This window comes from Trichechus manatus, unplaced genomic scaffold, assembly GCF_000243295.1.
Source record: "Trichechus manatus latirostris isolate Lorelei unplaced genomic scaffold, TriManLat1.0 scaffold00015, whole genome shotgun sequence".
Classification (NCBI taxonomy): domain Eukaryota; kingdom Metazoa; phylum Chordata; class Mammalia; order Sirenia; family Trichechidae; genus Trichechus; species Trichechus manatus.
In genome coordinates this window covers 17498307-17522187 of record NW_004443951.1, presented here as the reverse complement: position 1 = coordinate 17522187, position 23881 = coordinate 17498307, and the positions used below count along the sequence as shown (strand labels likewise).

The 23881-nt window shown below is 52.3% G+C and overlaps 2 protein-coding genes across 2 annotated transcripts in view; both read left to right on the top strand.

Moving 5' to 3' along the window:
- LOC101340527 (bone morphogenetic protein 8B) overlaps positions 1-20297 on the top strand; it is a gene marked incomplete at its 5' end in the record, with an annotated part of 35129 nt that extends 14832 nt beyond the window's left edge. The window contains 6 exons of the mRNA XM_004372085.1: positions 1647-1836; positions 2289-2437; positions 13457-13651; positions 14481-14560; positions 15099-15209; positions 20148-20297. Coding sequence (XP_004372142.1) covers positions 1647-1836; positions 2289-2437; positions 13457-13651; positions 14481-14560; positions 15099-15209; positions 20148-20297 — 875 coding nt within the window. The remainder of the gene's footprint in view (positions 1-1646; positions 1837-2288; positions 2438-13456; positions 13652-14480; positions 14561-15098; positions 15210-20147) is intronic.
- LOC105756037 (succinyl-CoA:3-ketoacid coenzyme A transferase 2, mitochondrial-like) lies at positions 6515-8134 on the top strand. The gene has a single exon (XM_012554216.2). It carries the CDS (start codon positions 6515-6517, stop codon positions 8078-8080), a length of 1566 nt encoding a protein of 521 aa, XP_012409670.1. The 3' UTR covers positions 8081-8134.
- Positions 20298-23881: the final 3584 nt, after the last annotated feature.

Sequence of the window (23881 nt, the reverse complement as noted above, 5' to 3'; positions counted from 1 at the left end):
TGTGGCATGCCCAGCCCTGAGGTGTGGCCAAATGACTGATGTTCTAGTTCTCCCTGGCCTGGGGATGAATAGTCTATCTCCTCCTGCCCAAACATGTTCTGTCCCGTGGCCCTGCCCAGCACAGCTGCTTGCCTTCCCATCACTGGACCCAGTCCCCACCTCAAGGACAGGACGTGCTGCCCACATCCGCCTCAGGCCGCACATCCTGGGCCTTTTTAAAACCTGACTGTGTCACTAAGCCCAATAACCACAGAGAGAATCTTTAAAAAGACTCACAGACATATAATTAAAATTTCTGTGTTGGGTTTTGAGGCAGGCACTGGGCAGCTACTGCCCCTGCTTTCTGGAGTCACAGATTTTTGGCATTGGAAAGTGACAGGAGACTAGCATGAGACTGCCCGAAATACTGTCCTGGGCGTTTCTGCACAGCTGGAAAGTGTGGGGTTTGTTCCGCAACCACAGTCTCACGCACAGACCGTTACACCAGCCCCTGCCTCTGAACGCCCCTCACCTCCAGGCTGTCAAACCCTTGCCTCCACAGACATCTCCCAGTCCTCCTGCTCTCAAACCACACCGCTACCCTGCTGCCCCGGAACCCTACTGCTCCCACTGGCAAGCACAGCCCACGTGCTAAGCCTCGAAGTCAAGCCCTCTGCAGTCAGGCCATAATCACACTCTTGTCCTGGACCCCACTCTGCTGACCTGGTGCAGCTTCTGGCAGCCTCCATGCCTGTGCGTAGGAGTCCCCTTTGCCTGGAAGGCCTACCCTGTCACCTTCGCTGCCTGTCAAGACCCAGTTTCATCCTTCAAGGCCCAGTTCAGGTGTCATCTCCTCCATGAAGCCATTTCAGATTCCACCACCCTGATGGGACCCTCTGATGTCCCCCAGCACTTGATCTGGGTCTCAAGGAGCTTGTCACTCCTACCTTGTTTTCCCTTGTTCCTTTCCAGTCTCTCTTGGCTCTTCTTCCTTCTTCACCTTGTTCCATTTGATCCTTTCACCCTTTACTGTTATTTTTGGTGGTTATTTTCCCATGTGCCCTGAAGGTCCTCAGCAATCTGGTCCCTTTGCTGTCACTGGTCCCTCCCTCGACATCCTGATAAGTTCCAACTCACTCTTAAAGCCCAGCTCAAATGTCAGCTCCAAGCTCTCTTCTTCCCTCCTCCTCCCATCCAGGTGCTTTGGGCAGATCAGGGACAGCCACTGTCCCAGTGAAACGCAGTCATGTATATCCATGGCCACCAGGTTTTGCCACTGGGGCTGTGGCCCTATTTCTCCCTTGAGTCCAATGTTCATCTCCCCATTAGCCTTGTGTCCCAGAGGAGGGACCTGTCCTGTCTCCTCTGTGGGCCGCGGAGCAGGAGGGGGCTGAGCGGGGGCAGGCAGTGTTTGTGGCGTTGCCCACGGGGCCAAGAATGAAAGCCCACCCCAGCTGAGCTCTGTGCAGGGAGCGTCTCACTAATGACCTGACAGAACCCTCCTAACCCCCTGGGGTGGGGGCAGAGCCTGTTTACAGAGGAGGAGATGGCCCTGCCCAGTCTGGGTGCCATTCCCTGGCCACACAGCCCGTGGGCAGTGACCCTGAGCCTGGGTCTGCTGTGCTTCGGTGCCATGAGTGACCATGCGGCCCTGCTCTGTCTTCCAGTGGAGCGCGACCACACTCTGGCCCACCAGGAGCCCTACTGGAAGGAGTTCTGGTTTGACCTGACCCAGATCCCAGCGGGGGAGGTGGTCACGGCTGCTGAGTTCCGGATTTATAAGGTGCCGAGCGCCCACCAGGTCAACAGGACCCTCCACGTCAGCATGTTGGAGGTGGTCAAGGAGCAGTCCAACAGGTGCCTTCCCCTCGACCCTGTGCCTGCCGCCCTCACAGTCAAGTTCTTGTTGGTGTGTCCGGCCCAGCCCGAGGTGGAGGTTGGGGGTGGGAACATTTCCCAGAGGACAGAAAGAGGAACTTCCTGGGGAAACCAGCCTCAGAGGCGGAAACATGCTTGACCCCGGAGGCCTCTTGGCACTTTGGAAAGCCCAGCATCAGTCCTGGCTTCAAATCCTGGCCCTGCCAGTCCTGGCTGTGGGATCTTGGACGGGTCACTGAGCCTCCTGGGCCTCAACTTCCTTGTCTGTACATGGGTGCAGCAACACCTTTGATACAGTAAGAAAGTGCACGTAAAGGCACCCAGCCCAGAGCCATGTGCAGGGTAGATGCTCCACAGATGTCCCCCAGGCGAGCACTAGAAACACAGGGCAGCTGTGCCAGCCTCGGTTAATTGTTCTTTCGTGTCCACAGGGAGTCTGACTTGTTCTTTTTGGATCTTCAGACGCTCCGAGCTGGGAACGAGGGCTGGCTGGTGTTGGACGTCACAGCAGCCAGTGACCGCTGGTTGTTGAACCATAACAAGGACCTCGGACTCCGCCTCTATGTGGAAACGGAGGATGGTAAGACTCGAGCTCTGGGCAGCAGATGTTCTCCTGGGGCACCTCTGAGGCTGTTGGCCATGTCAGAGACAGTGGTGGTCTGCCTCGTTTTGGCCCTGGATGCCCAGCCTTTCTCAGATGTAACACTGGGTTATAACCCCCTCCGCACTGTGAGGAGTCAATGAGGTAAAGCCAGTAAGGTTCCCGGCACAGTGCAGGACACATAGTAGGCCCTCACACAATGGTGATTTCCCTCCTCTCCTTCTCCAGAACCAACATTTGAGTTGCTAAGAGAGTGAGTCAATGCTTTTCTTCCCAAGAAATAGGAAATTCTTTCTACAGAGCAACCTTCTTTACACTGGAAGTTCCTACCCAGGGGAGGGGCAGTAGGGTGAAGTGATTACACCCTCAGGCTTTGAGTCAGAGAGGCTGGGTTTGAATCCCAGTTCTGCAACTTTCTACCTTGGTGATCTTGGAGGTACTTACGTTTCCAAGCCTGTTTTCTCATCTATACAATAAAGATTCACGCATTCATTTAATAGGTATTTTGGGGGAAGAGAAAGGCACTGGTGTTAGAAAGGCCTCAGGTGGGCACAAGATGGCCGTGTTTGAGGAATAGCAGGAGGGCTGCCGTGGCTGGAGCAGAGTGGGTGAGGGAAACAGGAAGAAGACAAGATTGAGAGAGGTTTTGAGTTAGGGTAGACCAGGGCAAGGTGTTTGGAGTTTTCAGGGTAGCTTTTTTTTTTTTTTTTTTTTTTTAATGGCAACGGAGTATGATAAGATCTAGTTTGAGTTTTTAAAAAAGAACCCTCTGGTATACTTCACCTCAAGGAGGTGGAGCAACTCACCACCCCTAAGTGTGGGCTACGCCTAGTGACTTGCTTCCAAAGAGCACAGTGTGGAAAGGGGATGGGGAAGTAACTGTACATTGAAGAAAGCTGACAAATACCGCCTCAGCTCAGTGACCAAGGTTCACATCAACAGTGATAAGTCATGTTGATTGCAGGTACCCTTGATATGATGTGATAAGAATGGCACTTCACCTTGGTGATCTTCCTCCCAAAACCCACTAACTCCAGTCTAACCATGAGAAAAGCAGCAGACAAACCCATGTTGAAAGACGTTCTACAGAATACCTAACAATTTCCTTTTTAGAAATCAGGATTATTAGTTATATTTCATCTTATAATTTTTAAATTTAGTAACATGGTAACGTGGATTAATTTGTATTCATTTTTTTTACAATTAAGAAAGTGAGTTTTTTTCTCAGTTGTGATATAAATTTTTTTAAAGTATCTTTTTTTGTTGTAATTGGCCATTACTTCTTTACAGCTCGAGTTAATTTCTCATACAAAAATTTATACACATTGTTTTGTGAACTTAGTTGCTGTCTCCACAATGACAGCACACTCCCCTTTTCCACCCCGGGTTCCCTGTGTCCGTCGACCAATTCCTGTTCCTTCCTGCCTTCTCATCCTGCCTCTGGACAGGAGCTGCCCATTAGGGCTCATGCATCTGATTGAACTCAGAAGCACACCCCTCACGTGTTATTTTTTGTTTTATACTCCCATCTAATCTTTGCCTGAAGACCAGGCTTCGGGAATGGGTTTCAGTTCTGGGTTAACAGTGTGTCCGGGGACCGTAGTTTCAGGGGTTCCTCTAGTCTCTGTCAGACCATTAAGCCTTGACCATTACTTCTTAATACTTAAAGGTCTTCAAAAACAAAGTCTGTGAAATTGTCACATCCTAGAGGAGCCTAAAGAGTCATAATGAATAAATGCAATGCAGTATCCTAGACAGGATCCTGGAACAAAAAAAGGATGTTACGGGAAATCTAATGAAACCTGAATAAAGTGTGGTGTTTGGTTAATAATAATGTGTTAATATTGGTTCATTAGTTGTGGAAAATGTACCGTAGCAACGTAAAATGTTAACAACAGGGGACACTGGGTGCCAGGTATATGGGAACTCTCTGTACTATCTCTGCAGTTTTTCTGTAAAGCTAAACTGTTGTAAAATACAAAGTTTATTTAAATCTATGTATAAAATAAAGCACCCTCTGACCTCAGTGGGGACAGTGGACAAGACTGAAGTGAGAGGGACCTGTCGGAGCCACACCATGGTCCAGGGGAGAGCTGTAAGTGCTTGTTGGGAGCAGCTGGCACGGAGAAAAGTGAATAGATCAGAAATCATGTTATGAAGGTAGAATTGTCAGGATATATTTATAGCTGGGAGTGCAGGTGAAGGAAAATTTTTTTGTTTATAATTTATTTTTGTTGAGAATATACACAGCAGAACATACACCAATTCAACAACTTCTACAGGTACAATTTAGTGACATAGATTACAGTCTTTGAGTTGTGCAACCAGTCTCACACCCTCCTTTTCTGAGTTGTTCCTCCCCACCTAGATTTTTAATAGTTTGTTGTTTTGTTTTGTTTTTCTTTTCTTTTTTTGCCTGAGTTGGAAAAAACTAGAGGAGGAGCAGGTTTGAGGTAGGAAATCAAGAGTTCTCTTGTGATATTATTGAGACCCTGGTAGACATCCACGTGCAAACGCCATTCCAGGGAAAGGTGAGTGCTGGAGAGCCAGGTGTGGGAACCACTGGATATAAGTGGATTTAAAGCCATGGAAGTGGACGGGGCACCCAGGGAAGTAACATAGCAATACAGCAAAGAGGGGACTGGCCGGGAGCCCTGGGGCCTCCATATCCAGAGGTCCTGCCAAAGAGGGGCCACAACTGAGACTGAGAGTGGCTAGCCAGGGATGAACCAGGACACTGGGGAACAAGGTGACCCCGATGCCAAGAGAAGGAAGAAGGAAGCAAAGAAGCCTTCCCCGGAGGAGGGAGTGTCACCTGTCCTCTGTAGAGGTTGAGTAAGGCCAGGACTGAGAAGTGACCGGAGGGTTTAGACACATGGAGGTTGCTGACATCCTTGACCAGAGCAGCTCAGTGGAGGGTGGGGACGCAGTCTGATTGGGGAGCTGGAGGGAGAACCAAAGCAGGTGGCTGAGACACTAGACAACTCTTTTCCAGAACCTCTGCTGGAGGAGGGATCTGAGAAATGGGGTGGCTGGAGGGAAATGTGGGGTCAAGGAGGGCCTTTTCAGATTAGGAGGTAGCAGAGTGCTTGGGTGTGCCGATGGGGATGATTCAGTGGAGAGAGGAGAAGTACAGAATCCTTGACTAGTTCCCGGTGTGGGGACTCAAAGCACAAGGAGGGGCAGCCTCTTCAGGAGCAGGGACCCTTCCCCTGTGACTGATGGCTGTGCAGGACCATGTGTCCCTGCTGTCACAGTGAGGGGTGAACTTGAACTCTTCCAGGGAGGTGAGATGAGTGGGGCAGGCTGCTCTTGGAGTTGTCAGCAGGATTAAACAGGTCACAAAGTGGGTGCTCAGTGAGGGTGGCTGTCACATCACCCACCATTGTTCATCTTTATCAGCGCCATCACCATTATGTCACCCCCAGTGTCTGTTCATTAGGTATCAGTGTCTCGGGAAGCTCTGAAGGGTTTGGAGTTTATGGCAGAGGCTCCACAGGGTCAGGCAGGGGCAAGAAGGGCTTTGGGTCAGTGTCCCACTGGAGGCCTTGTGTTCTGCTCTGCTTTGTGAGGGCCTGGGTCTGAGACGGGGACTGGACCGAGGGCAGCACCTGCCCCGTCAGAGATGCTGGGTACAGAGGCTTCTGCTCAGCGAGCTGACTGGAGGCCAACAGCACAGAATCCCCTCTGGGCCTCCCCAACCCCAAACCCAGGAGCACAGCCGCATGAGCAGCTCCCTCCGGTGAGGCTGCTGCTGTAGCGTAGCGCGCATAGCACGAGGGAGCCAGACAGGTTCCATTCTGTCTGCTGTGTGGCCGGCGCCTCCTTGGCCTCTCTGTGCCTGTGTCCTCATGTGGAACTGCGAGAGGGTCGCCGCCCCGCCACTAGGCCATTCCCACCCCTCGGGCCCGGGGACGTCACCGCGGCGGGCGCTCGGGCTCTGTGACGCGGCGGCGGTGCCCGCGGCGGCAGCAGCAGTGGCCGGGGCGCGCCACGCGGGGCTCAGTGGTGCGCCCGCGGTCTCTTGCCTGAGGGGCCTTGGACCGCGCACCCTACATGGCGGCACTCCGGCTCCTCTCCTCTGGGCTGCGGCTTGGCGCCATTGCGGGCCGCTCGGGGGGCGCCCGGATTGTCCCCGCTCGCAAGGATTGTGCTCTCTGCTTCTCCACCAGCCCCCGACACCAGGCCAAGTTCTACACAGACGCGGTGGAGGCCGTCAAGGACATCCCTCATGACGCCACCGTCCTGATGGGCGGCTTCGGGATCTGCGGGATCCCGGAGAACCTGATCGGGGCCCTGCTGAAGACCCAGGTGAAAGGGCTCACCGTGGTGAGCAACACGGTCGGCTTGGACGACTTCGGACTGGGCCTCTTACTGGCCACCAAGCAGATCAGACGCATCATCTGCTCCTACGTGGGGGAGAACGCTCTCTGCGAGAACCAGTACTTAGCTGGGGAGCTAGAGCTGGAGCTGACGCCCCAGGGCACGCTGGCCGAGAGGATCCGCGCAGGCGGCGCTGGGGTGCCCGCCTTCTACACCAGCACGGGCTACGGGACCCTGGTCCAGGAAGGAGGCGCGCCCATCAGGTATTACGATGACGGCCACCTCGCTGTCATCAGTAAGCCAAGAGAGGTGAGGGAGTTTCATGGCCACCATTACCTTCTGGAAGAAGCAATCAAAGGAGATTTTGCTTTGGTGAAAGGGTGGAAGGCCGACCGCTCAGGAAACGTTATCTTCAGGAAAAGCGCAAGGAACTTCAACGTGCCTGTGTGCAAAGCTGCAGAAACCACAGTGGTAGAGGTTGAAGAAATTGTGGAGGTCGGATCATTTTCCCCAGAAGACATCCATGTGCCTAGCATTTATGTAGACCGCTTGATAAAGGGAGAAAAGTATGAGAAAAGAATTGAGCGCTTAGCAGTCCGACAAGAGGGAGCGGGAAAACACACATCTGAAGATAATCTGAGGACCCGCATCATCAAACGGGCGGCTCTGGAATTTGAGGATGGCATGTATGCTAATTTGGGCATAGGAATCCCTCTCCTGGCCAGCAACTTTATCAGCCCAAATATGACTGTTCATCTTCAGAGTGAAAACGGAATCCTGGGCTTGGGGCCATTTCCAGTCCAAAGTGAGGTGGATGCCGATCTCATCAATGCAGGCAAACAGACAGTCACTGTTCTTCCTGGGGCTTCTTTCTTCTCCAGTGATGAATCATTTGCAATGATTAGGGGTGGGCACCTCGGTCTGACAATGCTGGGAGGAATGCAGGTTTCCAAATACGGTGACCTGGCCAACTGGATGATTCCCGGGAAGAAGGTGAAAGGAATGGGAGGTGCCATGGATCTTGTGTCCAGTCCCAAAACCAGAGTGGTGGTCACCATGGAGCATTGTTCAAAGGCAAATGAACCCAAAATCGTGGACAAGTGCACGATGCCACTGACTGGGAAGCGCTGTGTGAACCGAATCATCACGGAAAGGGCCGTGTTCAACGTGCACCCAAAGAGAGGACTGACGCTGATTGAGCTCTGGGAAGGCCTGACAGTGGATGACATCAAAAAGAGCACAGGGTGTGCCTTCACAGTCTCACCTGACCTCAAGCCAATGCAGCAAATTACAATGTAAAATGTGAAGTCAACCTTTATCACGGAATGTGTGGCTTTCATTTTCACCTCTTAGGAAGTCAGTCATCACGTTTTCACGTTTCACAAGCAGTCTGACTAGATTCCTCCCTGGCTCTCAGACTTCCTACAGCTGGACAGACTTTGTTCTCTCAAGAGGCATATGACTCTAATTAAAAACCAGAGAAAAAACATAAAAGCTTATTGTGTATGTTCTGTAAGTGCTGAGAAAGCTCTGGGACAATCGGTGAGGACATTGGTGGCCCTTTCATTTACATTACAGTAGATGAGATGGACTGACACAGTGGCTGCAACAATGGGCTCAAGCGTAACAATGATTGTGAGGATGGTGCCGGGCCAGGCAGTGTTTCGTTCTGTTGTACACAGGGTCGCTGTGAGTCACTGCCAACTCTACGGCTCCGAACAACAACAACAACATGTAATTCAGATGATCACGTAGGAAGGGTTTTATTGACGTGTTTTCCCTCACAGTTCAGTCATGAAATAGAGACAAAAATGATGAGGGAGAAAGTAACTGCACTCAGAGTATACTTAAGGCACCATTTTACTAATACGAAGAATATTATACAAACATGTGAATTTGTGATCGACAGAAATACTCCTACAGATTTCCTTTGGCTCCTCTGACTTTTCTTCTGGGCCCTTTCATTGTGTTGCTGAATTTTATTTCCCTCTATCCTTATTTCCTCCCTCCACACTCCTCCTCCTTGTAGCTAAATAGATAGCCCTAGAAGGAAGGCAGGACCATCTCGGTGGGACAGTGAACTGGTTGCTGGGAGAGACTGCAGGAGGGACTCTGGGTGCTGACATTCTACCAGGAAGCTTCCTCTAGAAATAAACAGTCCACCTGTGCTTATAACAGGTGGTGCACTCGAACCCTATGGTGGACTTCGATGAGTTTTCTCATCTTATATCATAGTGTTCCCGTGTTATCCAGACAAAACTCTTATATCCTTCCTCTCTGTATGGAGGCTCTACCTAGCCTCTTGTGTAACACTCCCTCGTAACCCAAGAGTGGCTGTCAGGTATTTTATCCTGAACCTGCAGTGTCAAAAAATAAAAGGAAAAACTCAGTATGTATGTGTAAAGTGTTAAAAACTCTGCATTGGCTTTATGCAGGTGGTTCTCAGGGTGCACACAACCCATAGGAGCATGTTGATAAGAGCAGAAAGGTCAAGGAGACTCGCCCTGAAGGCAGGACCAGATCCTGGAAGGGAGAGACGGGGAGGTAGAGACAGTGCTCACTGAGGAGACAGCCTGGAGGGGCCAGGGACCTTGGCCAGGGGATGGAGGCATGGAATGCCATTGAATGGACAGTAGGGAATCTTTTGAGTCTGCTGGGAGGAAGGTAACCTGATCTGCCCTGGGTGTCAGGAGTTTTCCAGCAGCAGGTGGAAAACACAGAGGTTTTCCAGCAGACAAGTGGAGGGCTGTTAGGATAGTTGAGAGAAGGAAATGCTGGGTCTCTCATATGACCAAGTTTTAAGAACTAACCTAAGGGTCAAAAACAGTTCTGGTCTTAAACATGTCCACAGTGGGATTTCCCTCCAAGAATTCCAACCCAGTCATCCTGATTGTCCTTCAACATGACAACAGGGTTACTTCCCAACTGCAGGCTGACGTGGGGCAGGGACTGCAGGGAAGGGTCAGGTGGCACCTAGAACAGAGAGAAGCCTTGGGGAGAGGCAATATTTGGCCTGGATATGCAGCAGAGAGGATTTAAATTGGGGGCTAACCACCTACCCTAGGACAGGACAGAGCAGGTGAGCTGCCAGGACTTTCTGGGCTGTGATGGTACCGCTCAGAAATGAGGTGAGGCTGGGGGCCTCATTGGGCCCACCTCAGCTCAGAGGAGCAGCAGCTCCATCTGTGCCTAAAGGGGAAGGCCACAGTGTGTCCCACATCTGGATGCATGCCCTCAGCATAGCCTGTCATCTGCAAAGGGGACAGCATCCCTGTCAACTCCCTCACAAGGTCAAGTCTAGAGGCAGGGGCCCTGGACCCCAAGAGGGCTCTGCCTTTCTGGGAAAGGGACCTGGGCAGCCTAGGGGCTCACCAACTGTCAGCTGGAGCCTAGGAATCTTGCCACAGAATGGGCTAGCAAAAAGCAGAGCCAGTGGGAAGGGGGAGCTCTGGCTGTGGAAGGAGGGCTGGAGAGGCCTTTTCCCAGGACTGCTAAATTAGGACTTCTGAAAGAAACCAGATGCTAGCCCTTTGCCCCCCAACCCCACACCTCGGCCCAGTTTGCTGGGGAAGGGTAGGAATATCCTGGCTCTGTTGCAGCTTGCTCTGGGACCTCGAACAGTGACTACTCTCTCGATCTCAGTTTCTGCTTCTGTAAAATAGAAACTAGGATTAAATGCTTCCAGGGATCCTCAGGCAGGCTTGTTATGCCTGTGAGAGCCTCCAAAGGGCTCCCCAGCACCCAACACAAGGCTTGGCTCAAGGGAGTTCCAAGAGGCTTTGTGGCATCATTGAGTTTATGTATCCTTCTGTTCTGCACCCAGGAGACCCCAGTGAAATCCTTGAACAGACAATTGTACAAAGGGAAGACAAATGGTGAACAAAGCCTTAGAGGACTGATCCACCTCCATGGGCCCAAGGTAGACAGGGCCCTGCTGGGACTCAAAGGACAGAGCAGTGGCACAGAAAGGCCTGGAGGGCCTTCTCTGACTCAAAGGCCACCCCCGCTCCATGTGTCCACCAGTCAGTGGAGCTCCACTCCAGGGCTTGGCATTGATGACTCTTGGCTCCCCCACTCAAATCCACTCCATTCTCCTCTTTGTGACCTCAGTCACCTTTCCCCTGTGCTCTGCACTTATTTCACTTTTCTCGTGGTTTCTGTTTCCTCATAGTGCTGCTTCCTCAACTTTGACTTGTTGTGTCCCAAACTCTACCGAATGGCTTCGCTCTCGCACTCTTCTGGGGTCAGCTCTTGCAGCTAACACCCTCCTTATCTTAGCAGCTCTTGTCCACATTCCTGACAGTGAGCCTCCAATTGGCCAAGTTCATTTGTGTGTGGCAGGTGATGTCATAGGTCAAAGGTTGGTCTCTAGATTGATTTTTGTTTAGTCGATGGTGGCCAGTGGACACCGGGTCTAAAGCACTGCTGTCTAAGGGCTGGCCTTTGAGTGGGACTGTGGGTGGGGCAGGCAAGCAATGTCCTTGACCTGTAGTGTATAATGGAGAACTGTTTTAGACCTGCTGTGGAACAAATTGGTCAGCAAAAATGAGGAAAACACTCAATGAGATGGCTTGACACAGTAGCCTCAACAATGGGTGTCTTAGGCTGGGTTCTCTAGAGAAGCAAAACCAGTGAAATGTCTATATATGTATATAGAGAGAAAGATTTATATCAAAGAAATGGCTCACGTGATTGTAGAGGCTAGAAAGTCCCAAGTCTGTGTGTCAGGCTGGAGGCTTCTGACTCATGTAGCTACGGGGGCTGGCGATCCCAAGATTGGCAGGTCAGACAACAGGCCTCTGGCTCACAGGCTACAGAGGCCGACAAATCCCAAGATCAGCAGGTAAGCTGTAGCTCAAGTCCCAAGAACTGGAGGTCAGATGAACAGGAGCCAACTGCAAGATCTAGAGCAAGCAAAAGCCCTCAAGCCATGCCAAGAAGTTCACCTATGTTAGATGCAGGCCACAACCCCAAGAAAACTCCCTTTCAGCTGATCGGCTACTCACAGCAGACCCATCATGGGGGTGATCACATCATTATACAATTGCCAGACTGCATCGTAACTGCCAAACCACTGAGAATTATGGCCCAGCCAAGTTGACACACAACCTTAATGGTCACAATGGGCTCAGACATATGAAAGATCATGGCAATGGTGCAGGACTGGGCAACATTTTGTTCTGTTATACATAAGGTCTCCATGGATCAAGCTGACTCAACAGCAACTAACAATGACAACCACATAGCACAAATAGACGCATGTATAATGTGTATATAAATGTATATATGTATGTACACATGTGTATATATACACACACACATCTACTCATGTATGTATGTGTGTGTGAGTGCTTCCAACACTGAGATAAGTGTACGCTTGTGTAAATAGAACCACTGATACTATGTTTTAAGAGACATAAAAATGGGTTAGGAATCCTGCTCCTGAATTTAGTCTAAGAAAATTTCACAGGAAAAACAATGAAGAGGTTCTATTGCATTTTCATCTTTATAACAAAAGCCAGGAAATCATCCAAATGTCTAACAATAAGGTAATAGCCAAGTAAAGTATGGTGTATCTACTCAAAGTAATTTTCTGCATTTGAAATATTTATTATTGAGACTTATTTTGACAACCAGGACAATATTTATGTGAAATAGTTGGGTGGAAATGCAGACTTCTTCACTGTGCTGACAACTGTGTAAAACTTAAAAACCAGCCTATGAAAACACCCTAGAAAAACGAAAATGAATGTGCTGGAGTGGGGGAGGAGGCTTATGAGTGATACGTTTTTCTCAAAAGTTGTTCTGCTGTGTTTATTATGTTGCTTTTATAATTTAAAAAAAAAGAGGATATTTGAAAATAAAAAAGGTACCAGAAGGTGGTTTTGTTGGTGGCGTCTTTACATTCCCAGGGCTAATTAGCTTGTTTTTTTTCCTGTCATTTTCAGCCTTTCAACAGCTGTGGGATAAAACCCCATTTTTATAGGCTTCACTATTCCCACGGCTGGGCCCAAATCATGTCCCTGCCTATAGCCTTTCTTCTTTTTTAACTATAAACCCATCTGAGTGGATAAGAACTTTGTCTAGAAGGTTGAGCCCCGACTCTGGGGCCTCCTTCAAGTGTCTCTGCCCCTGAGTCTTGGGGTCTCATTAATGGGGATCAGAGCAGCACTCACTAATGCTAGCAGTTCCTAAAATCAGCTGGGTGCTACCATAAAGCATACCCAGACATCCCCAGAAAGCATGGGGTGGAAGATTGCACAGGGCCTTGGAGTCCTCAGACCGAGGGGGGATCCCTGAGGCTGAGGGTCCCTGACTTTGAAGTTTCTTCATGAAATGCAGGATTACTGTAAAGATCGAGTGAGATGTGTGTGTGAAATGACTTTGAAACATGCAAAATGCTCCGCAAATGTCACTTTTCATGGCCGTAACTCATAAGGGTGCCTGGTTCCCCAGGGACCTCCCACCCACTGCCTCTTTCAGACCTGCCTGCAGGGAGCTGGCTGGACTTAGGACTCAGGTCTTCAGATGGGAAACTGACGCACAGCGGGTCCCCCCTCAGGTCTCAGCCTCTGTGCTCCTGAGCCTGCCCTGGCCCCAGCAGAGAGGTCCCTGCCGTGCCCATGAGCAAGAACGCCACCCTCACCGACCGCCCTCTGTCCTGTCTCTGTTCAGGACACAGCGTGGACCCTGGCCTGGCCGGTCTGCTGGGGCACCGAGCGCCGCGCCCCAGACAGCCCTTCGTGGTCACTTTCTTCAGGGCGAGCCCGAGTCCCGTCCGAGCCCCGCGGGCAGTGAGGCCACTAAAGAGGAGGCTGCTGAAGAAAACCAATGAGCTGCCACAGCCACACAGGCTCCCGGGCATCTTTGGTGAGGTCCGGGGCTGGCCTGGCTCTGAGCTCTGGCAGGCGTTTGCCTAGAGAGGCTGCGCGGGAGCCAGGTGGTGGGACAGCACCCTCCGGGCCTTCAGGAGGGCTCAAGCGACCAGGCTCCCTCCAGCCACCTCTCCAGACACCGGCCTTTGCCCCATGCACCAGGCGACCGGCCGCTCCCCTGTCTCACGCTCTGAGCCTCTGCACTGACCGCCCTTCCATCTGGAAGTCCCCTCTCTGCCCTCCCTTGGCTTCTCCAGGAGCCCTTCGCAGACTTCACTCAATCGCCCCTTCCTCCAGGCAGCCACAGGCCCTTTCAGCCCTTGATTCTTCCCTGGACACTTGCAGGATCTGCAGTTATTTATGTGAAGGTCACTTCACTGGGCTGAGCCCCTTGGGGTCAGGGACAGCCGTGACCTGCCATGTTCCCTGCTTCACGGGCGCTGCCCTTTGCTGGGCTCAGCCGAGCGCACTTGAATGTGTGGAATGGACGTGGCTGGAGAGGGTGGGAGCTGTCTCTGGAGGAAAAAGGATGTGCTTGTCCTCCATCCTTGGGTTGGCCAAGGGTCCTGTTTGATGGGGACGGGGGGGGGCAGGCTGAGCATGGGGTTACTCTACAGTAGCTGGGAGCCATTGAAGGCTCTTGAGCTGGGTGGTGGCATGAGCTGAGCTCCAGGTTTGGGCTTTATGAGACCAAATGCTTAAATTCCCATCATCTATTTATTCAACAAATATGCCCGTCAGGGCAGCCCCCTCCCGGGGACCCCCACATGGTAGATGGACAGAGCCGGCCTCCAGAAAAGACCTTGTACTGTCTGTCCCTCCAGATGACGTCCACGGCTCCGTCGGGCGGCAGGTGTGCCAGCGGCACGAGCTCTACGTCAGCTTCCAGGACCTCGGCTGGCTGGTAACTCCCGACTCTGCTCCTTTCTTAACTGACAAACCCACCTTTCCATCCTAAGTGTCCCTCCCGGGAGGAGGTAGAATTATGGGTGATTTTTCTTTTTTATGTATTTTTTACCTTTGGTATTTTCCAAGTTTTCTAAAGTGAGAATGTGCCACTTTTGTAATGAGAAAGTATTTTTTGGTAAAAATCATGAAAATGGAGACTCTGAATCCTCAGGCACCTAAAATGTCAGAGCTGCCACAGGGAAACTGAGGCAGGGTGGGCACTGCCTCCCTGCGTTTGCTGCGGCTGCAGCTACAGGAGACATGGGGGTGTGGCAGCAGAGCACTGGCGGGGTGTGGAGGGGACAGGCTGTGCCCAGCCCTATCCACTGAGGGTCTTCCGGGGCTTTCCAACCTCTGAGGTGGTTGTGGAGCCCAATGATGTTAGATGCGCCCTGCGGCTCAGGGAGGCGCAGCCATGAGTCCTCCTGTGACGGCGCTGGACCCAGGGACCCGGGAAGAGCACATGGTGGACTCACCCTTTCCCTTCCCCCCAGGATTGGGTCATTGCCCCGCAAGGCTACTCGGCCTATTATTGTGAGGGGGAGTGCTCCTTCCCACTGGACTCCTGCATGAATGCCACCAACCACGCCATCCTGCAGTCCCTGGTCAGTACCGCGCCTGTCCTGCCTGCACCTTGGGTAGGGGTGAGGGGGATGGGGGTGGGGGGCTGACGGGAGGGGGCTCGTACAGCCCGCAGGGGAATGAGAGCACCTGCTCCGTGTCTGGGGGAGTTTTCTTTGCATGGAATCCACACATGTGCTTAAATTCATGCACACGCAGTATACAGCTGAACCTCGTGCACCGCAGACATCGACTAAAAAGCCGTGTACACACACGGTCTCTGCGCTGCACATACACACATGGGACATCTGTGAACTTATGTGGGCACACCTCCATGTGGTCAGATGCCCAGGCATATGTAACAGTCACGCACACCCACCTGGGTACCTGTGTGAACTTAACACACACCTGCCCATGTGAACCTGTGTGCTGCCCTCCTATGACACATGCACACACAATGTGAGCGGTGTGCGTGTGCCTCCATACACCCTCCATCATGGCTTGCACCCCCGCCCACCCTCTGTCATTGCACGCACGCGCCCCCGCACACCCTCTGTCTTGACGTATGTCAGGGAACTCCAGCGTGTGGCGCTTACACACCATGGGCTTTGGCTCTCAACTCCTCAGTGTCCTTTCACGGGCTTTCCCCTAGTCCCTCCTAGTTCTCCGTGGGTTCTACAGACTGTATGCTTTTCGATGCCCCAGGTTCTGAGGGAATTCTAAAAGCTTAAATTTTTTTCTAATAGGAACCTTGTTGCTCCTGCTTATTGTTAGTGCTTTCTGTGTTTGCGGATTCTGGTGTTGAAACGGCTTTCTAGAACTTTTTAGCTGGAATCCTAGTTCCTAGTCTCCCAGATCCTTATGTTTGCTAGACTCAATCACTGTCTTAGATTGAGTGCAAATGATTTAACAAAAGCAGCTTTGATGTTGTGCTAATGCTTATTTTCCCAGCAGTCAGATGGGGTCTGCTGGACACCCAGGAGCTGACTTCCTTTGGAAAAGCTCAGGGGGCGGAGAGGGGGGGTGATGCTAAGACATGTGTGGAGGAACCTGGCCCAGCCCGTGTGTGATGTGGTTCCCACTGCCCTGTGAGGAGGTTATTAGGTGTGATGATCCCACCTGTACTCCCGAGTCTGTCCCCGCCACACAGTTCCTGTCACCACCTTGACCCAGGCCCTCAGCCCCTCCCAAGGCATCAGTCACAGACATGGGCACTCACCGAGGGCTGGGCGGCACATCAGACAGCCCCTACCTGCTGGGGCTGATGCCAGTGAACACACAGACCAGGGGACTTGAAGATGCCTTCTGTGAGGAAAGGAAGTGTGGGCCACTCAGCAGAGAGAGACTGGGCGGGGCCTCTGCAGGAGGAGGAGCGTGTCAAGAGCTGCAGGGAGAATGTTCCTGGGAGACAAAAGCCCCATCTTAGTTGGGTTCTCTAGAGGAGCAAGACTAGTGAGATGTATATGTATATATATATAAATATATATATAGAGAGATTTACTTCAAGAAAATGGCTCATGCAGTTGTGGGGGCTGACAAGTCCCAAATCCATAGGCCAGGCAGCAGGCTGGAGACCTCTGCTGGCTCATGGGATTGCGGAGGCTGGTGAGTCCAAAATAAGTAGGTCAGGTGGCAGGTGAGAGACTTCTGCAGGCTTTCATCCTAAGATCCAGAGGTCAGGCAACTAGAAGAGTGCACGGTCGAGAGAGAGAACATTCTGCTAGAATATCCATTTACATTCTGGAGGCAGGCTACACACCCAAGGAAACTCACCTTTCGACTGATCACATCAGATCACATCATGGATGGTGATTATATCACATCACATCACATCAGCCAGTCCAGTATCTGGACAAACCACTGAGAATCAATCAACTTGACATGTAAAATGATCCATCAGAGTCCTTAAGATAATGAGTAGCTTGATGGCTTCTGGGCCAGCAGTGAGGTGGGGCTGGCACGGAGTGAGCAAAGGGGAGAGTGGAGGGAGGTGAAGTTGAAGGTGGGCAGGGCTGGGTCATTGAAGGTCTTGGTCCCCAGTCAGGAGGGTGGATTTTATTCCAAATGAACCAAGAAGCTGTTGGAAAGTGTTTAAGCAGAGGAATGTCATGATCTGCCTTACTCTCTAGAAGGATCTCTCTGGCCACTGTCGGGAGGATGGACTGTAGGGGGCCGGGGGGAGGGGGCAGGGAGGCCAGTGAGGAGGCTGCTGTGGCGCCTGACAAGAGGTGGTGGCAGCTTGGACAGGGCGACTGGGTGGGCAATGAGAGGTTGTCAGGAGCATAGATGGTGGAGGCAGACCAATGGGACGCTCCCATGGAGTGGATGGAGGGGGGTGAGGAAAGAGAAGATCAGGTGCCTTCTGTGTGTGCGGCCTGAGGAACGTGGGTGGATGAAGACCCTGTTTACCAAGGGCAGGGAAGGCCTGGCGTGGGGAGAATTGTCGTTGGAGTTGAGGGGAGGATTGGTGGAAATTGGTAATTCTGCTGTGGCCATGATACGTTTGAGATCCTGTTAGACCTTCAAGTGGTGATGTCGGCTGGGCAGGGACAGATTATCCAATAAGCAAAGTATGCACGGGTTCACTTCTACTTACTTATTAATCTGTAGTGCACAATTTCACCTGTTTTTTACCATACCAAAGATGTGGTGAAAGGCCCCTCATTAGCTATCCTGCAGGCCTCTCCGCCCAACCTCCCCCTGCCCACATATCCCAGGACCCTTGTCTCTGGGCACGCTCTCAGGGCCCAGGACAGGCTGCACTGTTGCACACCTCCCTACCTTTGCATCAGGGGGCCTCCTCGCCTCACCCCGGCCCTGCACGCCTCCCCCAGGGGAGAGCACAGGTGGTCAGCACCTCACACTCCCAGAGCACTGTGGGCCCACTGTTATCATTGTGCTGGTTGTTCATTGAAATGTTTTGCTCTGTCCTGTCACTCCCTGCTGAGGCTGTGAGAGCAGCATCTGTGTCTGGGATATTTCTGCATTCCCCATGCTGGCAGGACTGGCACAAGGCCAGTGTCAGAGAAACATTTTTGTTGGGAGAAAAGTCTCACTATACTCACTTGGCAGTGGAGAAAACTGAGAGGCTCAGACATGTGCAGTTTGTACCTAAGATGCACATCCCATCAGTAACGGTGCTTCTGATTTGGTATCCCACATGTCCATAGCTCAAAAATGAATGGAATGGAATGATACATTAGACTCCACAAATCAGTCTCTTTGGTTCTGGACGGTATAAAAGGCCATGTCTCGTTTTGTCGCTCATCTGGTAGAACTCTGGTCTCGGGTAAGGAGTCACAGAATGGCAGCGCCCGTGGTGCTGACTTCTCTCCCGCGTGTCCCAGCTCAGCAGAAACCCTCCCCAGTTCCCAGCCTTAGAGCACCATGGCCGGCACTCGTGGGTGATGTCTCCTGGCCTCTTCAGATGGGCCCATAAATGCCGAGAGCCCAGCCCCCACATGTGGAGGCTGGAAGTTGGGAGCAGCGGCCCCATGTCCTACTCTGGGTGGACATCCTGGAGAGGCCTTGCTGGGGCTTCCAGACAAAGGTGATGGGGGCAATGGGGACGAGGAGGCCAGGCTGTGGGACAGGCCCCGTCAGACAGCTTTGTCTGGGTCCTGCTCAGCAGCACCTGTGAGGGCTGGAGGTCCTGGCCAGTCGAGCAGCCCACACACACTGCCAGCAGCAGGTTTCCTTCTGTCTCCACATTCCCACTGGACAGTGGTGCTGACCTTGGGGACCTTCAGTGTAAACGGCAGCTCATCCAGCCAAGTCTCAGGATCAGTATTTTTATGGAGGCTGAAAATGGCCTGCTCATTCAGTCAGGTTCTTTTGGTGGGTAAAAGCTGTTCTAGAGCGTAGTAGAGAGGTCACTGACCTGGGGCACATCCTGGTCACACTGTCAATAGGCAGGTGACTCTGGATGCGTCCCGTGGTCTCTGTGCCTCAGTTTCCTCATCTGCACAGAGCAATGCTTGCCTCAGAAGTTGTCATGAAATCAAAAAGTACTTTGAGAGATAATAGTGCTGACAGGGATTGATTAGCCAATAGGCAAGGTAAGCATGGTGCTTACCTTGCTTACCAGATCATCTCTAGTGAACAATTTCACTTTTTTTTTTTTTTTTAACCACATCAAAGATTTGCTTCTAGGTCTGGCTGGCATCTGTCTCTCTGCCAACCCCACAGCATCTTCCTACAGAATCAAAGCCTCTTTTTAAATTTACAATTCCTGACAGGAGTGGATTATCTAGTCAGCAAGGTAAGCACAGGCTTACTTGTGCTTACTTACTAATCTGGAGTGAACAATTTCACATGGGTTTCACATCATGTGTTCACCACATGTGAAATTGTTCACTACAGATGATCTGGTAGGTAAGGTTAGACCATGCTTACCTTGCTTACTGGATAATCTGCCCCTAAGTGCTGAACACATCAAAGGTGAACCTTGAATGTCTAGAATGTTCCATGAACATTCACTGGGTCACCCTCTGGAGAGGGAGACAGACCCACAAACAGATCATGATGACAAGACATGATCAGGGATACTGAGAAGGATAAAGTGGAGGGATCCCAGAGGTCCTTCAGAGAACGTTCCAGGCAGAGGGCTTGGGCACCAGGTGCATGGTGTGTTGGGGGAACAGCAGGCTTTCCATGTCTGAAGCGGGTGGACATGGCAGGGCGTGGGCAGGAGGTCCGGGGAGCAGTGGGACAAGCGTGTGGGGCCTGGACCACCAAGCCAGGGGCTCAGGCTGAGCCCTGAGGGTAGTAGGGGTGGGGGAAGGGCCCCAGGAGGGCAGTGGCAGGGGGTCAGCCGTGCCAGTTAGCACCCACTGTGGCTGCAGGAGAGGATGGAGTGTGCAGGGCCAGACAGCCATGAGCCGGGGCCTGCGCGGGGAGCAGGCGGGAGCTGGTGGCTGGGTGGGTGGGTCCTCAGAGGAGGCTGCCGTGCTCACGCCTCTGCCTCTGCCCTCCCTGGCCAGGTGCACCTGATGAAGCCTGACGCTGTCCCCAAGGCATGCTGCGCGCCCACCAAGCTGAGCGCCACCTCCGTGCTCTACTACGACAGCAGCAACAATGTCATCCTGCGCAAGCACCGCAACATGGTGGTCAAGGCCTGTGGCTGCCACTGAAGGCGCGCCCGCCTGGGCCTGCTGCAGCCCTCCCGCCCCACCGTTAGGCCTCTCTCCAGGCAGGAAACCCTCAAATGCAGTTATAGCTCAGGGAGGGGTGGGGGGGAGGGCCCTCTGAGGTCACCACAATCCCCTGCCCACTTCTGCTAGGGCTCTGGTCCTCTCCAGGACCCTCTGCTCCCCTTCCCCTGGGATTTGTGGCAGACTGTCCTGCCCGAACCCTGGTGGGCCTAAGGCACACAGCAGCCGTGGAGGTGCCCATGGGGCTGTCTGGGGCCTGGGGTCAGCACCGAAGTCCTATCTTGGGACCTGTCCATGGCCAGTGCTGGCCCAGACCTGTGTAGCCAACCCAGGACAGTCCAAGGAGCACCTGGACCCCAAGGGTGGCTAGCTCCGGCTTTGCACCCTTCACCACAGGGTTTGGGCGTAGGCAGTCAGGGGTCTTCCCCTTTCCAGGGGCATAATTATACAACATGGACATGCCTCAGAACAGTGTCTTCTTGGAGTTGTAACTTGGCCTCTGGATGCAGGGAAGCATGTAGGTCAGAAACAGAACAAGCTGGATGGGCCTCATGACCTCAGATTGAAGCCGATGGGGATGTTTGTTTGATGGCATTTGGCTTCCCATCTTCCTGCGCTGCCTGTCCCTGCTGCTGCCTGGGAAGAGGTGTGACCTCCAGAAAACCTAAGAACCTGGGGCTTCCAGCTCCCACAGCCGTCTCCACCATGTTGACCCAATTGGAGCTCAGCACTGAGACAAAGCTAACTCTTGGCAGAAGCAAGGGCAGCAGCTGCCATGGGTGGTCCAGGCTGGCAGAGCACAGATGGTGCCATTTCCTACATCGTCGGCCATGGCCAACATCACTAATCAATCAACCTGGGTTCTTTTTCCACCAAACCCAGACAGAGCCTCAAAACCCTCCGCACAGAGCTCCAGACAGCCACCACCAGCCATTCAGAGCTGGAATGAACTCTGCTGCAGGAAGGAGCAGTCCATCCCCCGGAGAGCATGAAAGGGCTGGGCAGCCCATGGCCAGTCACGACGCAAGGGTGGGTGAGCCAGTGCCCGCCAGCTTCTAGGTATTAAGAACAGGCTGGTCACCAGTCTGTGTCACCCTCTGTGCCCAGAAGCTCTGTCAGGGTTCTCGGGGCCTGTGAGCCAAAAAGGTCCCTATCCCAGGGGAGTGACAGGCAGTAATTAAGCTGAGCTGGGTAGGGAGGTTTGTCTCGGCCTCCACTGTTCCCAGAAACCACTGTTCTTGGAGCAGCTGCTGGGAGTTGGAGTGTTTGATTTCTGACTTGCTAAGCCTGTAATTGACCTGCTGGTGCAGGGTCCAGCTGCAGGAACCCTGAAATACCATCACTAAAAGCAGCTCCTGGGCCCACCATGTCCACAGGTGCAGCCCAGTGATACGCATCTCTGAAGAGGGGCCTCCAGGAGAACAGATCTGGCAGGGGTGGGGCTGGGGGGCTGTGCTGCGGGACAGCAGCCCCTCCACCTAGACCTGGGAGATCCTCCCCTGCACTGGGGGCGGGCCCAGCCTGTCTGCTCAGCTGCCGGATCAGCCTAGGGCTTCGAGCTCAAGCTGGCAGGTGGGACGTGGCACTGGCCCAGATGTGAGACCTGTATCTGGTCCCAGCTCAGCCACTGACCTGCTTGGTGTCTGGACAAGCCCCCTTCCTTATCCACGCTTCAGTTTCCCATCTGTGACATGAGGACATGCGACTCTTTTATCTCCAGAGGCCCTTCCAACTGGAGAATGCCTGCCACCCCGTCCTCTCCTTTCACTCACAGCTGAAGAACTCACAGCTGCATTCCCACTCACAGCCGAAGGCTGCTATGTGACATGCTGCCCACCTGCTGTTTCAGGACCTTATTTAACCACTCTCCTCCCAACATCAAGGGCAGTGGAGCCTTGGAAATTAGCTGATTACAACTAAATGGCAGTTGTAAATGCCCAGCACACAGCCTGGTGTGGTTGGGTATGCCAGGAGCTTGTCAAAGGAATGCTCTGAAGGGATGGACTTGGCTTTGCCCGTCAGCGTACAGAGCAGAACGTGAGCATCATGATACACCTTTTACAGCCACGGCTTTCCTGACAGACTTCCAGCACCCACAGCCACCCAGGCAGCCACCACGTGAAATGAAAGTGAGGCAACTGCAGACACAAAGCCCATGAGGTGGGGTCATTTGGGCTCAGATCCAGTTACCAAGACAATGTTGTTTAGCTGCTGCCTCTGGCAGCCCACACTGCATTCGCGGCTACACATTAGGAACATAAACAAGGGCGGTGAGCTCAGGCCCACCAACAGCAATAAGTAAACGATGACAGGAAGGGAGGCCACAAAGGACCACTCAGTGGGGGGCAAACAGCTTTGTCTGCCTCAAACACCCCAGGGACATCTTCAGAGCTGCAGCACTGGCCCCAGTGCTAGGTCACCACACAAATTACACTCTAGTGTCTTTATGTCTCTGTGTAGGGAAGTGGGTAACATGCTTTAGAGAAATTCCCCACAATTTCACAGGAAAGGAGTGAACAAGTAGACCTGGCATCGAATCCTCTGCCTTTTGACTAAATTATGCAGCTTCTGAGGCTGCTTCTTCCTCTAGAATGGCATATTGGTTCTGCCCTGATCCAGAGGATGAGATTTGTCCAGAGCACTTAGCAGGGTGTGCACATATGTGTTAAATAAATAGTATTCATTAGTGGTCTTATTTTAAATGTACTTGCAAATTTTGAGCCTCTCCTGCGTGCCTTCCTATTAAAACCCACTCCTCCAAGAATGTATCCTGGAGCTGCTGCTGTAGTTCCTTCAAAGCTCTGCTTTTCCTAGATGCTAAACGGGGTAATCCCTTGGGATGAGGTGTGGCCTTGCACCTGCCTGTGGGGATGGCCGCAGTGCCTGGGCCTCTGCTCGGGGCATGTTCTCAGAGATGCTGGCATCTTGCGGTCCTGTTAGTGGGCACAGCACCCACTGTGCCCTCGCAGGAAGCCGAAGGGGAAAACTTTAAGGTTTCTCTTCTTAGTGGGAAGTCTTGAGCAAGCATTTGACCCTTTTAAAACAAAAAACCTTTTTTCTGTCTTAAAATTATATATGTGCCAAGGAAAATTCTGAAAATAACAAACACAGAACACAAATACCCACAATCCCACCAAAGAGAGAGAACAGTGTTAATAATTCCTTCCAGTCTTTCTTCTTGGCACATGTTTTTGTCTTTACATAGAATAGGTATTTTACAGAGCTAGGACCATACTCTATGTACTGCCTGATGACTTGCTTTAGTCAATGTATATTCTGAAAATTTGTTATTAAATATTCTTTGAAAACAACTCCCCGTAGCATTCCATCACTTGAGTTCTCCATATGAGCCAGCCTTAGTTTTCTCACACAACAGGTCTCACAATTCCTTCCAGAGGAGATTGTGAGGCTCCATGATGCCACATCCAAACAGCACCTAGGACTCAGCAGGCCAGGAGCATGGGCTGCCCATTAACCCAGAATCCCTGGACCTGTGACTTTCTCTTCCTCTGTGTGGCACCTGGCACAAGCAGGAGGCACAACTCTGCTGAAGGAGCTGGGTG